This window comes from Acomys minous, assembly GCF_964271855.1.
Source record: "Acomys minous genome assembly, chromosome: 11".
In the NCBI taxonomy this organism is placed as follows: domain Eukaryota; kingdom Metazoa; phylum Chordata; class Mammalia; order Rodentia; family Muridae; genus Acomys; species Acomys minous.
The window spans coordinates 83467632-83484073 of record NC_140492.1 but is presented as its reverse complement, the minus strand read 5'-3'; the positions used below and the strand labels follow the sequence as shown (position 1 = coordinate 83484073).

The 16442-nt window shown below is 43.4% G+C and overlaps 1 protein-coding gene and 1 long non-coding RNA gene across 2 annotated transcripts in view; one reads left to right on the top strand and one right to left on the bottom strand.

Moving 5' to 3' along the window:
• The window catches only part of LOC311609146, a 1107741-nt gene extending 1106543 nt beyond the window's left edge, over positions 1-1198 (bottom strand). Inside the window, exons 1-2 of the long non-coding RNA XR_014783280.1 lie at positions 1063-1198; positions 908-974 (exon numbers count right to left, since the gene is read on the bottom strand). This is a non-coding gene — a long non-coding RNA (uncharacterized lncRNA). The remainder of the gene's footprint in view (positions 1-907; positions 975-1062) is intronic.
• Positions 1-16442, top strand: part of ADGRV1 (adhesion G protein-coupled receptor V1) — a 517649-nt gene that overhangs the window by 163971 nt on the left and 337236 nt on the right. The window contains exons 60-62 of the mRNA XM_084801946.1: positions 3081-3245; positions 8683-8800; positions 11425-11545. Coding sequence (XP_084658072.1) covers positions 3081-3245; positions 8683-8800; positions 11425-11545 — 404 coding nt within the window. The remainder of the gene's footprint in view (positions 1-3080; positions 3246-8682; positions 8801-11424; positions 11546-16442) is intronic.

The following is a 16442-nucleotide window of genomic DNA, read 5'->3' as shown; positions in this document are numbered from 1 at the left end:
AGGAATAAGTAGGTTGATGTGTGTACAGCACTCACACCTAGGTTTTGCATTAGTGAGTGCAGTTGATGCTTTTACTCTTTTAATTAAAATTAGTACTAATGTTCACTCAGCCCTTTGTATTTGTTTTCGCTGTATCCTGCGTTTCTTAGCACAAAGTGTCTTACGTCCCAAAAAGCATGGAAAACATCTAATACTATGCACAGTGAATAGCATTAGTCAGTAACAGGTTAGAAAGAAAGCTGAAAGACACTGAGAAAAGATTGTTAATGTCAACACATCAAAGTAAGATGCTCACAAGGGCCACGTGTAAGAAGATAGACATGTGAAATATCTGCATGCGTGTTCCAAGCGAAGCATAAGATATGTACACAGATTGTTTATTGACTGAGTCCTTCCTTCTTTGTCATAAGCAGGAGTGTGAACAGCACTTGGTATGGGGTCAAAGCACTTGAAGTAGATATAAACTTATTTTATCCAAATACATGTACATATATGGTCTTCAGAGTTTAAAAAAAAAACCAACAACAGAACAACAACAACAACAACAAAACAACAAAAACTTAATAAACTTTAGTTAGCACCAAATCTCTGTTCTTGATTCTAACATAGAGCCTACTGAACAAACAGACACAAAAACAAGATTAGGCTATGGCTGCTAAGTTTCTGTCTTCAAAATGGAAAGTGTGCAGTTACACTTCAAATCTGCACAGCTGGGTGCTGCTTGCACTTTGCTGTCCAGAGTGAGCGTGTATACTTCACTCAGACCAGATGTTTCAGTAAGGACTTAGGCATAAGAAATGCTACTGCTAGTAAATTAATGTAGTGCGTCTCCTTTAACAAGGGGGAGGGTGGCTCAGGAGAGAAGTCAATGGGAGGATCTGAGTTCAGATCCCAAGAACCTACATACCAGTCAAATCTATAGTAGAAGCTGTTGTAATCCCAGCACTCCCGTGGCGTCTGTTATTTTTCTGTTGCTGTGAAGAGATGACACGACAAAGGAGAAACTTGTAAAAAAAAAAAAAAAGAAAGCTTGCTTGTTGTTTCAGAGGATGAGTCCCCTACCATCATGGTGGGAAATGTGGAGGCAGCACAGGCATGGTGCTGGGACAGCAGCTGAGGGCTTCCATCTAATTCACAGGCAGGAATGATGGCGGGGAGGATGGAGGGAGGAAGGGAGGGAGGGAAGGGGAGAGAGAGAGAGAGAGAGAGAGAGAGAGAGAGAGAGAGAGAGAGAGAGAGAGAGACCTAGCAAGGGCTTTTGAAACCTCCAGGCCCATCCCTAGTGACATATCTCTTCTGTCAAGGCCACACCTCCTAATCCTTGCCCAAACAATTTCACCAACCAGGGATCGGGCATTCAAATGTATGAACCTGTGGGGTGTGGTGGTGGCGCATTCCCATTCAAGCACCGAATTTGGAGAAGTGGGAGGCAGATGCAGGATAATCCCTGGGAGGGGTTGGCTGGCTCGCCTAGTGTATGCAGCTGCAGGAAAACAACAGTGACCCGGTCTCAAGCTAGGTAGGAGACAAGGGCCAGTACAGGACAAAGATCAGTACTCAAGCTTGGTTTCACACACAGGAAAGCATGCACACACACACACATGCACGTACGCATGCACACACACGTACATGTGCACATATGCACACATGCGTCCACACATGCGCATGCATGCACATGCACACACACGAATGCACACACACACATGCAAGTACGTATGCACGCATGCACATGTACATGTGCACATGTGCACACATGCACACACATGCATACACACACACACTGTACATTTTAAAAATCTGCAGAACAAAACAGAGATGGAAACACACACACACACACACACACACACACACACACACACACACACACACTGAGAGAAACAGTGTAAGCCCAAAAACGGATTATTGGTTTGGACTGTCCATCCCACTACTCAAAATAGCTTTGTGTGGAGAGCCACAGATAGCAGTGCCCCCTGCTGCTTCCCTGGTGCAATGCACCCCTTGTGCGCATGCGCAATGCGCCTTTGAGCGAGCCCCTTATGCGCATGCTTGAAGGCATAACGTGAGGTGGCATGATCCGAACAAGGCTTAGCGTGAGGTGGCGTGATCTGAACGCACCAACCAAGAGCGACAACGTGGCAGTCTCTGATAGGACCAGGCACACTATAAAGGTTCTGTGGGCGCTTTTCCCGGGGTCACTCCGGTAGTCAAAGTTCCTGAATAAACTGCTGCAAGAAGAGTTCCCGGTGTTGGTGTCTTTCCTGCTGGTCGGGGGCGGCATCGACAGCTTTGTAAATATTTCCTCTTCTGCTATGGCCAAGCAGCTTACTAAAAACTTCAACTCACTGGCACTGGCAAATTCTGACCATTCAGAGGCTAGTTAGTTGTACCTGCCTCATTACAGGAGCCTGGATACTGGAACAAAGAACCCAAGTCCCTGCTCCTTTATTGTAACTGTTTGTAAGCGGGATGTGGTAGTGTGCCTGCCTCTCTAACTGCCGTGGACCACTCTTCTCCAGCTGACGGCAGGAACAAGATTCCTTCCATAGCTGCATGTGAACTTTGTAGAGCTCTTGGGGCATCTCTTCTGTTCACCTGCACATGGGGAGAGTGGATGTGGAGGATTGTGGGGAAGTTTGAGTTTCTGCTTAGCTGTGGCCTACTGACAGTGCAGCCACCTTGTTCCACATAATTTCAAGAGAAAATTGAAATACCAAGTGGCCTAATGTACAGGAAAGAGAAGAAGCTTGGTTTGAGAGAACCCTTTTCCCTGCTACACGGTGACATGTTGTGAATAGAACTTTAAAAGTCAAAGCCGGGCGTGGAGGCGCATGCCTGTAATCCCAGCACTCGGGAGGCAGAGGCAGGCGGATCATTGTGAGTTCGAGACCATCCTGGTCTACAAAGTGACTCTAGGACAGCCAGGGCTAACACAGAGAGACCTTGTCTCGAAAAACAAAACAAAAAAAAATAAAAATAAAAAAAATAAAATTCAAAACTGTGATGATCACAACTAAGTAAGATTTCTTTTTCCTCCCATTTTTAAAAGCTGTGTTTGCCTTACTGGACTTTATTTCTTGCAGGTAATGGTTGGGGAATCCCTCTTGTCTGATGACCCTGATTCATATGTGACGCTGACAGTTGTCCGGTCCCCAGGGGGAAAAGGAGCTGTCCGACTTCACTGGGCTGTGGAAGAGGAGGCCAAAGATGACCTCAGTCCTCTGAATGGGACACTTTATTTTGATGAGGTACAGTCAGCCTCTGCGTTCCTGTTGTGTTTCCCTAGCTTTGTACAGAGTATTGCGGTATTGCTTATGAATCCACATGCTGGTGTTTAGTATTTCTGGTATTTGTAAAAAATCCATCTGCATTGAGAGGAAATGAGGGAAGACAAGGTGAAAAAGGGAGGGAGAGGGAAGGGGGCGGTCCTTCCATATTGGATACTTCGGATCCTGCCTCGGTAACAGTTCACAGTGCCTTCCTGTCACATCTGTCACCTGGTCGAGTCTGCCAGACAAACCAAACATCTGAGTGTCATCCCCCAATGGCAGCCTTTCTGCAGCCATTACATATATATTTATCGTTGAGACAGAGTTTCTGTTTTCTTTGGAATTGGATCTTTTACCACCCTTATTGTGTAGAACTTCTCCAGTGGGTCAGACATGGAACATGCGTCTTCTTCAAGACAACGTCAACTCTGCAGACATGCAGCAGGCATAGCAGTGGCTACCGTCATCACATAATCTCATGGCTACCGTCATCACATAATCTCATAGATGCCATCATCACATAATCTCAAAGGGAATCAAACTTACAGACTTCGATTTCTCAGACATCGATGCTGATAGCACGGCTGAGATAGTATCTCAAGCATCCACTGCGGAGATGTGGGTTAGGGACACGCTCACGAGACGCCTACCCTGCTCATCCCTCCTCGCTTCCACTGGTCTTTTATCAGCGCTGTCTTCCTGTTTACCGTTTGTCCTCCTCACCTTCTGCCCATCCCTGCTGCCCTGGTGCCCGTTTCAGCAGCATTGCTCCCAAGAGGCCTCACTAGCATCCCTTCCCTCTCAGGCCTTTCCCTGAGGCGAGCAGTTCCTTAGGAACAGTTTTTAGGGTTTGCTACAAGAAGCCACACAATCCTCGAGGCAAAGAAAGAAGAGGAGAAAGGCACCATACTGAGGATATAAATCACATTTGAGGGTGACAGGGACATTTCTTATGCTGCTCTGATCACACCACCGCCCTTGGGATGCTCTTGCCAGCTTTGACGTCGGCTCTTTGCCTCCAATTCACAATATGCGGAGCCATTGGGGATGTGCTCCTGGTATAAACCTCAAAAGTACAGAGGGATGAAAAATAAGAGCAGTCGCCCCACTCCTCCCGTGAGAACCACTACCGATAGTGTCTTTCAAGGCATATGTACCTTCTTCCTCCACACATGGAGTTGGGGCTCCGCAATCTGTTCCAGTAACATGGTATTTCATACTACAGTTTAAATTAAATATGTGTGTTTCATGTAAACCAAATTTCTTGCATCAAACACTTGGGATACTGTGCTCTTTCGCTCGGTTTGTGCTCCTAACCCCTCCCCACTCCCATGATCTCTCTGCACCATCGTGGTTTCTGTAGTTCTGAATTTTCTTTTTTTTCTTTTTTTTAATTAATTTATTCTTGTTACATCTCAATGGTTATCCCATCCCTTGTATCCTCCCGTTCTTCCCTCCCTTCCATTTTCCCCTTATTCCCCTCCCCTATGACTGTTCCTGAGGGGGACTTCCTTCCCCTTTATATGCTCATAGGGTATCAAGTCTCTTCTTGGTAACCTGCTATCCTTCCTCTGAGTGCCACCAGGTCTCCCCCTCCAGGGGACGTGGTCAAAGGTGAGGCACCAGAGTTCGTGTGAAAGTCATACCCCACTCTCCACTCAACTGTGGAGAATGTTCTGTCCATTGGCTAGATCTGGGTAAGGGTTTAACGTTTACTGCCTATATTGTCCTTGGCTGATGCCTTAGTTTGAGCGGGACCCCTGTGCCCAAATCTGCCTATCATAATGTTCTACTTGTAGGTTTCTAGGACCCTCTGGATCCTTCTACTTTGCTATTCTCCCATGCTTCTCTCATCTAGAGTCCCAATAGGATGTCCTCCCCTCTGTTCCAATTTCCTGGTAAGTGAAGGCTTTCATGGGACATGCCCCTTGGGCTAGTGTACAGATATAAATGAGTATATACCATTTGAGTCTTTCTGCTTCTAGGCTAACTCACTCATTATGATCACTTCTAGCTCAATCCATTTGTCCACACATTTCAGAATTCCTTGTTTTTAATAGCTGAGTAGTATTCCATACTGTATATGTACTGAAAGACCCCCAAAGGGAGACCCTCACTCAGGCCTCGGGATGACGCGCACCCAAAGACACATAAACGACCGTCTTGCTGTAAACACATGAGGCAGTTTATTGGCGGAGCTCCGGGTCGACACGTATCTCACGCAGGAGACAGAGGGGTCGACCCAGAAGCCCAGGGGTTAGGGGTTTATATGGGCAAGGGTTGGGGGGAGTGGGAAGTTTTGGCGCGGCCACACACGATTGGTTGTTTCAAACATTTGAACATCAGCAAATTGCATAGGCAGATCTGGGGTAAGCTCAGACTTACAGTCCTTGGTTCCTGTTTTTCTTGGAACCTGAGGGGAGATGTTTATCTGAGCTAACGACACATCTGGCTAAACTCAAACCTGGGACATTGTGTGCGGGCCTCAAGGGGGGGATTAAGCAGACACCATAAGATTGGATGAGGGGTCTTGGCTCATTACTCACTCGACCATGTCCAGTACCTGTTTCTCTCAGGAATTTGTCCTTGTGTATCCTCCCTATCTTTTATGGCCAGCCGGTCCCTGGAACATTCAATAGGCCTTTGTCTCTTAGTTCCGCATTCTTTGTGACTTATCATCTGGGACCTTGGGCTAGCATACCTGTCGACCTGCACTTATGAGTTAGAGAGCTCTGCTGTTCTGGTTGCTTTAATGCTAATTAAAATTTTTCCCTTTCAGTACCACAGTTTCTTTATTCATTCTTCTACTGAGGGACACTTAGGCTGTTCTGAATTTTCTCTTCTGTTCTTCAGCCTTACATGCTTTGCTCAGTGATTAGTCTCTTAACTTCTTTCCTGCCTGTTTCTACACTGTGACAGGTCTCTTAGGTGTCTCGTATTTGTATTAATTTTATTTACTATGGTTTTGTTTTGTTTTGTTTTGTTTTGTTTTTTTTGTCAATTGTGCTTCTCTTGTAACATTGCAAGCAGCCATGGACTGATTTTACATCTTTTTATTTTTTTTGGTTTTTCAAGACAGGGTCTTTCTGTGTAGCCTTGGCTGTCCTGGACTTGCTTTGTAGACCATGCTGGCCCCGAACTCACAGGGATCCGCCTGCCTCTGCCTTCCGAGTGCTGGGATTAAAGGCGTGCGCCACCATGCCTTGCTTCTGATTTTACATCTTAATGAGACTAATTGAAATCTTCTTCTTACCACTTAAATACCATGTGGATCTGGGCAAACTTATTAATGCTGATGACCTTTGATTTCCAAAGTACAAAGTGAGAACCACAGCGCTTAACCAGGGTGAGGTGTGAGGCCTGCAGGAGACATGATTTGTGAGCGGACTAATTTCCTGGCACTTGGGAAGTCGTTAATGAAAAAGATAATATTTAAAAAAAAGAGGTCATGAAAATGGCAGCTTGCTACCTCAGGGTCCTGAGGCGCATCTCCCCTTTTTTGTGTTTAAAATTTAATAACTTTGACTCTCCAAAGCAAACAAATAGTTTACATTTCTGCCTTTCTGAAGTGGCCCACAGTGGCAATTCCCAGATTGCTGCTCCGTACAGTTCTTATGTGGAATATGAATAATGAAAACTTGTCCATGGTTAAAGATCTTTGGAAACTTTTGATTAAACTAAGAAGGATTTTTTTGGAGGGGTTAGGAGAAACCCCTCCTTTTTTTTTTTTTAGAAACTTTGTACTTAAGTGAAATTTAAATTTCTAGTAGACTTTTCCTCAGCTCATCTTTCCGTGAGTCATCCCTGTTACATCACTGAGCTGGGCATGCGTTGTCACTGTTCATAACTAGCATACAAAGGGATTGATTTGGATCGGCCTCCGTCCTCTCCTCCTGCTGTTAATGCTGTTGAGAACTGGGGATTCTGTGACGTGAACCGTTGCCTCGCATTGTTTACTAATGAGGCAGAGGGCTGAGGGAGTATACGGAGATTTTTAAAGTTCTCTCAAGAGTCCTTAATGCTTCTGCCTTTTGGGGTGCATCTACTCGTATCTCTATGTGTTTGTATCCCCCAGTCAACATGCCTGATGCTTTCACACTCATTTATCAACACAGAAGACTGACAGAAAATTCAGTTTTCATATTTTACATGGTCCCTGCTGTGGGAAGATAGAGAACTGACTTGTTTTTTTTAACCTCATAACAAAAACAAATGTCCTTTTAATACAGTCTGTTTAAAATCACTTTCCCTCATTTGTATGTTTGTGATTTCCCTGTTTAAAATGACCCCCCCCCCCGTAGTGTTAAAATCAGCTTTGATGCGACTCAAACAGCAAATCCTGTGTGTGTTAGATAAATTGCTCTCGGGTATGAGCTCTGTTTCTTATTAACACAAAAACATGTTGGAACAACTCTAGGTTTGTAACAATATTTGTATGTCTAGAAACAACCAAAAAGTACACCAGAGTTGAGCTAAGGTTGCATATAACATTGAGAGAATAGGCAAGCTTACAGTCTAAGGATGGCAAATGAACTGGACACATGCACAGAAAAGTCTGCACACTCACAAGGATGTGTAAGAGTATTGGTGGCAGCATTTATCAGAATAATGGATGACCAATTAGATGAACATAAATGTGTAAATGCAAACAATGGCGTCTCCATAACAACCAGAGGGCTGATTGGACCCACCCAGGGGAACACAGAGCAAACCAAAAATTAAACTTAAAGTTAAATGAGGATTAAAGCTTGTAACAAAACACCAGGCTTTCTGGGTAGACTCCCTTCTCTCGTAGGTCATCCCCTGTGCTGCTTTCAGGCAGAATTGCCAACGAGGCAGGCACCACCACCCTGACATCGATGAAGCATGCCCGGAACTTGTCTAGTGGCTATGGGCAGCAGACGTCCCAGGGGCTGTTGACTGCAGCCTCGAAATGGTCTCTCCATTGCATGCAGCCCACTGTACCTCGTGTGCATCAGCTCCACAGCCTTGGTCTCTTTGGGATGTGAGCAAATAGCTCAACAAGTTTGAATTTCAATGCTGGAAATTTTTCAATAAAGAGTTGTGTTCTTCCCCCACTGTTCCCTTCAACAAACTAAAATGGTATTTGTAGTCAGAGTGATTTTTTCTTTTTTTTGAGACAGGGTTTCTCTGTGTAGCCTTGGCTGACCTGGACTCACTTGTAGACCAGGCTGGCCTTGAACTCACAAAGATCCACCCACCTCTGCCTCCCAAGTTCTGGGATTAAAGACAGGCGCCACCACGCCCGGCCCAGAGTGAATTTTTATATTGCGATTCTCCCTGGATATAATTCATAATTCTGGATGGCAAAAAAGACATCTTAAGACGTTCATGTACATAAGTCTGATTTGACTTTTGTTAGTCTTAAAAATGTTTTCCTCTTCTTTAAATGTAGACTGACTCGCAGAAGACTGTTGTATTGCATACACTTCAAGACAGCAACCCGGGGGAGGACCGACGCTTCACCATTGCGCTGAGAGCCGCTGATGAGGTAGAAATATCTCCAGTGAAGGGTAAGAAAAATTCACACAGCCCTTGATATGAAGTATATTCAAAATAAGTAGTTGCAAAGACAGGCAATGCTAGGTTTTATAATTTTAAAAAATGTGCTTCAGTGTAAATACACGTTTTATCTATATGCTAGGCAAAGTTTTTAAAATTACAATTATATGTAATGCAATAAATTATAAGTGTTATAAAATGTACACAATTATATAAAAATATAATACAGTACTTATAATTTATATGCTCACAGAAGAAAGAGCATATACTGCTGGGTTTTTTTTTTCTTTTTTGCTATAAAGTAAAGCTGTTCATTGTTGTGATGCTTATAAAATAAAATAAAATAGGAGAACTAAGTAATTAAACAGTAGTGAGCTGCTAACTCCTGCAATACGATATAGCAGAAAAATTCTTCGTTACATTGAAATCAAGAATAAGAAATTTTTAATTAAAATTTTAATTTAAACTTTTAATTAATTGTGTATGCGTATACTCCTGTGGCTATGTGCATGTGAGTGCACATTTCCAGGTAGACCAGAGGAGTTGAATCTCACTGCAACTGCAGTGACCTTGACTTATGAGGTGCCCTGCATAGGAGTTGTGAACTGAGCTCAGCTTCTCTGTAAATGTGTGCATGCATGCGTGCACTTGTGTGTGTGTGGTTTTGTATGTGTGTGGTTTTGTGTGTGCATGTGTGCATACACACACAGGCATATGCAAGAGTGCCCATGGAAGGCAGAAGAGGGCAGTGGATCCCTTTGAGTGAGAGTTTCAGGATTTACGAGCTGCTTCTTGTAGGTACTGGGACAGAAACTTGGCCATTTGCAGGAGCTGTAATCCTTCTGCACTTTTAGACCATCTCTCCAGTTCCAAGAATTAATTGCACGGATAGTTGCTGTCTTATGAAATTAGACCTCATAGGAACATGCTCAATATAATCACATTTTATGTTTCTATATTATATGAATTTAGAATGATTACCTTGAAATGCTGAGAGTGATGTTTGATTGCCAAAGTTTCTGTACATTTATATCAATCATATATTGCATAACTTTAAAGTTTAGCACATGAAGTGTGATTATTATAACCCAAGTCTACATGCTTTTATCTGAAATTAATCAATTCATTATTTTTATATTTCATACAAGTATCCTAATTCTTAAACATTTATAGGAAAGATGGGTATTTAAATTATTTCATTGTGTAGTGAGTAATAATAACAACAAAAAGGATAAGAAACTTTAAATAGGAATTTGCTTTCTGCTGTACCATCTTTTTATACCATTGACACTCCATGCTAAATAAGGCTCTGGGAGCGAAGTGGATGCTGTGGCCAGGAACACTCTCAGAAGTATACCCCCACAAAGGTGGCTGCTTATTCTTCCTGTATGTTAATCCATAGGATGCTCTGACCAACCTGTGAAACAGTCATACCCTTCATATTTTTTGGGCAGCTAATAGTTTATTCAAATAGCAGTCTGATTACACATGGTTCAAGAACACTCAGATAATACCTCAAATAACTCAAATCAGATGTTAAAAATTGGTCTTCAACTTTCACACGAACTCTGGTGCCCCTTATTTGGCTACGTCCACTTGATGGGGAGGCCCGATGGCACTCGGAGGAAGGATAGCAGACTACCAAGAAGAGACTTGATACCCTAGTATCATATTCAAGGGGAGGAGGTCCCCACCAGTCACAGTCATAGGGAAGGGGAATGGGGTGAAAGTGGGAGGGAGGGAGGAATGGGAGGATGCATGGGATGGGATAGCAATTGAGATGTAATATGAATGATTTTCTTTTTCAAAAAAAAAATGGTCTTCAAACAGCATAGCTAACATTGCTACATTTGCCTATGGTCCCTCTGATCTAAAACTACATCCACACGTCTGTGGCAACCGATAGCTTCCTTAACTGCAAGCTGTTTGAAGCTACCAGTTTTAGCACTTTGAATTATTTTTTTTCACGATCTGAATAGCTGTAGGGATTTCAGCAGGCATTGGGGGCCGGGGGGAACCATTCCGGCCTTGGCCTTCTGCCAAATTTGGCCAATCAAGGCTTCGAGTAAGTCATGGCAGCCGTCATCGGTGCTGGAGCCTTCTCTACAAAGTTACAGACGAACATGGCCGTGGTCTAAGGTAGACAGTCTGGCTCTCTGAACCGTTGGCTGTATGTCTCCTTTGTACGTTTGAACTTGGGTCAGTGACATCACATTAAAATGACAGGGTTGATGTTGCATAGGAGGACTGCACAAAATATGAATATATTCACGAGGAAAGGTAAATCCTTTATCAACATAACCCTTTACTGTACCTCTGTCTACTGTGGCATGCTTGCAGATGACAAACCACTCTTAGTTTCATTAAGCCATGGCAAGGAATGCACACGCACAGTACTCTGGTTTTTTTTCTTTCTATGAAACTCTAATGTGTGCCTTTGGAAACAATCTTCATCAAATTATGTAGTCTCAAATTATCAGATAGTTTTAATTTATGCTTTAATAATAATAATAACTAGCCAGTTTTTTATGACTAGTTGTCAGGAAATTAAAAATTACTGCCATCTTAATTGGCTAGTGTGTGTGTGCACACTAACATGTTAGCCTCAAAATGCGCCCTTTTATCTGAAATGTAGGTAGTGCCTCAATCATCATTCGAGGAGATCGGGGTGTATCAGAAGTTGGAATTGCTCCTTCATCTAGGCACATCATTATTGGGGAACCCTCTGCGACATATAATGGCACTGCCACTGTCAGGTGAGGATTTTATGACTTTATTTCTATTTAAATAGCACAGAGCAGCGGTTCTCAACCTGTGGGTCATGACCACTTTGGGAGTCGTACATAAGATATTTACAGTTCATTGACAGTAGCAAATTGTAGTTAGGACATAGCAACAAAATCATTTTATGCTTGAAGGTCACCAAAACATAAGGCACTGTATTAAAGGGTGGCAGCATTAGGAGGGTTGAGAACCACTGGCCTGGAGCATCGTTCTCAAGTTATATGTAACACTCTTCATCACTTTACATATTGGTAAGCATTGTGTGGAAAATAGAGCAAACTTCAGGCAGCCACCGAACGATGCGCCCTGGGCTGTCCTGAAGCTTAGCTCACATGCAGCCTTGTTCACCCTGGGGTGGGTTGCCTAGCGTAGAGCAAGTTACACGTTGGCAAAGCGAGACAGCCCCGTTCCGTCACTGCGCACACGAGGAGTTGTCCTCTCTATAAACTTGATTCTGTGGGTTCTCGAATCAGATCCACATAAATAAATCAGTATGATTGTGGCCAAGTTTGTTTCTCTCCTCATTTTCCAACGAGGATTGAAGCAGTAGCCACCAGTGTGTAACTAGGTTTAACTTGAGGCTTTTTCCTTTATTTATTTTTATTTAATCACTTTACAGCCTGATCTTAGCTCCCTCCCTCCTCTTCTCCCAGTCCTATGTCACACCTCCTTCCCCCATTGCCCCCTTTCTACTTTTTCTCAGAAAAGGGGAGGCACCCAAATAGTACAACTCACCCTGGCATCTCAAGTTGCAGTAAGACTAAACATATCCTTTCCCACTGGGACCTGACAAGGCAGCCCAGCTAGGGGAAAGGGATCCAACGGCAGGCAACTGAGTCAGAGACAGCCGCTATCTAATTGTTAGGGAACCTATGTGCTAACCACACTGCACATCTGCAGCATATGTGTGATGGGTCTAGGTCCAGACCATGCATGCTCATTGGTTGGTGATTTGGTCTCTGTGAGCCCCCCTGGGTCCAGACTTGTATGACAAGAACTTCAAGTATTTGAAGAAGGAAATTGAGGAACATATCAAAAGATTTAAAGATCTCCCATGTTCATGTTAATCAGGATTAACATAGTAAAATGGCCATTTTACCAAAAGCAATTTACAGATTCGATGCAATTTCCAACACAAATTTTAACATTGAAAGAACAATCCTCAGCTTTATATGGAAAAAAAAAACCACCCAGGATAGCAAAAACAATTCTGTATAATAAAAGAACTTCTGGAGGTAGCACCATCCCTGATTTCAAGTTGTACCACAAAGCCATAGTAATAAAAACCACATGGTACTGGCATAAAATCAAACAAGTTGATCGGTAGAATTGAATTGACAACCCAGAAATAAATCCACTTATGGACATCAAATTTTTGACAAAGAAGCTGAAACGATCCAATAAAAAAAAAAAAAAGTATCTTCAACAAATGGTGCTGGTCAAACTGGATGCCTGCATGTAGAAGAATGCAAATTGATCCATATTTATCACCATGCACAAAACTCAAGTTCAAGTGGATCAAAGACCTCAACATAAAACCAGATACACTAAATCTAACAAAAGAAGACGAGTAACAGCTTGAACTCATTGGCACAGGAGACAAATTCCTGAACAGGATACCAACAGCTCAGGCACTAAGATCAGCAATTAATAAATGGGACCTCATGAAACTGAAAAGCTTCTGTAGGGTAAAGGACACTGTCAATAGAACAAAACAGCAGTCTGCAGACTGGGAAAAGATCTTTACTAACCCGACATCTGACAGAGGGCTAATAAGCAAAATATATAAAGAACTCAAGAAATTAGACACCACCAAACCAAATAACCCAATTAAAAAATGGGGTACAGAACTAAACAGATAATTCTCAACAGAGGAATATTGCATAGTCTAGAAACACCTAAAGAAATGCTCAATGTCCTTAGTCATCAGGGAAATGCAAATCAAAACGACTCTAAGATTCCATTTTATACCAATCAAAATGGCTAAGATTAAAAAACTCAAGTGAGAGCCTATGCTGGCTTCTAAGTATCAGTGAAATATGATATATAATATGAAATATGTGCCATACAACAGACAGGGCAGGGCCACGCCTAGTGTCAGGTAGGCAATGACATCACAGGTTGCTAGGCAGACAGGGGCGGAACGCTAACATTCCTCCCTTTTTCTATAGTTAAAAAAATGAGGATGTTGGATTGCTTTTGATGTAGGTTAAAGTATATAAATGTAGGTTCATTGGAAGCAGCCTTTGGTTGCCATGTAAGGGGAAGAGAGAGAGAGAGAGAGAGAGAGAGAGAGAGAGAGAGAGAGAGAGAGAGGGAAGCAAGAGCAACAAAATATCCAGATTGTATGGTGAAGGGGATAGAAAAGCTCTGCCCTGGAAAGGTCAGGGTAGAGGGCAGGGTATGTCAGCCATGTCCTGTAGCAGACAGGGACAGAGGATGCTGCTGGAACCTAGAGCTGCTTATCCTGAGTCTGGAGCATACAATTTTAGCCTTTTATAAATGGATAAGGGATGATGAAATCCATGTCATTGACTGCTTCCTGCTGACAGTAGGGTGGTGATAGGGGGTTAGAGGGCTGAAAAGTTGGCCAGGTGTAGAAAGAACAGGGTGTTGTATTTTGCTGTCCAGGGTCTGAGAGCATCTGTGGCTAAGAGGGGCAATGCAGGTCCAGGCCACACGATCTGTGAGGTTGGACTGGAGCAACTGTGGGTAGCTGCTTTGGTGCTGTCCTGGATGTAGGAAGTCTGGAGGGATACTGGAACGTATAATTGGGCAGAAGGCAAAGTTAGTAGGTTAGGGGGAAAATTCCCTTTAGGTGTGCATTTGCAACTTTTGGGAGAGTTATCAGAGATGCAGTTCTTTGAGCAAAGAAGAGAAAAGCTTGGGAACTTCCTTGGAAAGACTTGAACATAGGAAACTTCCTTCCATTTTACCCTAGGTGTATACTTGAAACTCTTGGGAGAGCAAAGAAAAGGTTTGGATATAAGGAGCCTCCTTCCATTTTGCCCGATTGCTGGCCATAATTAAAAAGGTCTTGTTTTGGATCTGTCCAACTTTGGCTGCAGAGGTGTGTAAGATTAGCAGCGCTTAATGTGGGTGTAGGGGTTTGGAATTCCCTACAAGGCATGCCAGAGGTGGCGAATGGACTATTTACTCTGGGGAGGTGAAGTCCCCAGAAATCTATTGTGACTCAAAAAGGCAGATAAAGACTGTCCCAGACACTCATCAGTGCTGGGCAGGGACCAAGAGAGTGCAGCTCAGCGAGCGAGCTGGCCTGGGGACACAGCCTAGCCAGTACTAGGATTTTGTGTCAGTGGTAGGCAGCAAAGGAAGAAGAGTTGTGTCAGTGGCTTTATCCAGTGGGAGATGTCCTAGTTGTAGGTCAGCGAGAAGGACCAGCTACAGGCAGGCAGACCAGGTTGGGCGCCTCCACTCCCAGTGGACCAGAGAGGTGTCAACAAAGGGAAGGGGGAATTCATTTTATTAGCTGGTGTTGGGTTCAGAAAGGTGGCAATCAGGTAGTTAGGGAAGGGAGTCCCAAAACCAGTGAAAGGGGGGAGGGGGCAACTTACACCCTCTGAGATAGGCAATAGGTGAGAAACTTAGGCTGTTGATTGACAATACTTGTCTGGATTCCATTTGACCTGAGAGGTGGATTTTCTGTAGCTTACAAGAATCCTTTCGAGTTTGTAATAGAAAAACTTTAGACACGCTAGCATCATCATTGAAATCTGCAGTGAACCACACATTGTTAGACATGTACACATTGTAGGAAAAGGCATTAGACATATAGCACAGCAGAGGCTTGGGAAGAAACTTTGTGTTAAAACCATGAATACTCTTTGAGGTGAGTTTAGGAATGGCAGAAGCCTTATGGAACTTTCTGACATCTGTGGAACGGTAATGTGAGGACAGAAACCCATAGAGCAGAAGGTCAAAGGCTGACTGGGTCTTCCTTTTTAGCATCAGTACACATCATGAAAGAGGGGCTTCTTCCCTCGGCTCAGAGACTGGAGGTATATAATTCTAGCGCAATGAGAGACATTTTAAGAAAAAGACAAACCAAAGGCAATTTAAAATCTTAATTTGGAAATATGATAGTGGATCATATAGTGGAATGTTTTGCCATAGTTAGATTAACAAATTAGAGCCCTGTTGATCAGTATCAATAGTCTCAAATAGCATAGCAAGAAGAAGCAAAGCATCCTACTAGACATTTTGACCATCATCATTTGCATTCACCAACATTAAAACACCTTCTTAGCCCTTTTAACATTCATAAAACACCTTCCTGGAAGGTTATGATATAGGTGAATGGCCATTGTCCTTTAGCTAAAAGAATGGCAAAGGGTTGTATCTGATATCTGTATTTTAAGTCTGGTAACAAGGTGGAATATACTTAGACCTGCCAGTAGTAGCTCTAGGAGTGAGAGTTAAAGTCTGCTCTCCCAAAGGGTTGTATCTGAGACCTGTCCTTTAAGTGTGGTAGCAAGATAGACTGTATCTAGACCTGACAGTTAAAGTTTGGTCTCCTGCATATGAAGAGGCCTGGGAAGGCATCTGAAGCCTCCCATGATAGAAGGTGGCCATGTGACTGTGTAGCCTGGGTATGAGGTTAAAACAGACCTGCAGTGCTACCCAGGGTTTGGCAAGGTTGTTGAATCGCGGAGCCATCTGGACTCTGCCAGGTCAATGAACTTGAAGGCTGGAAAGGCCTATAACTCTTGTGCTGGTTGAACCTCCAGTGGCTGGGCACAGAGGACAAGCCTGCAGGTGAGCATTTTTTACTTCCAGAGGCCAGTCTCTCAATAGACAGGGCATGACTTTTAGGTAGCAATGGGACTGGTGTCCCCTTCTGGCTGCAGC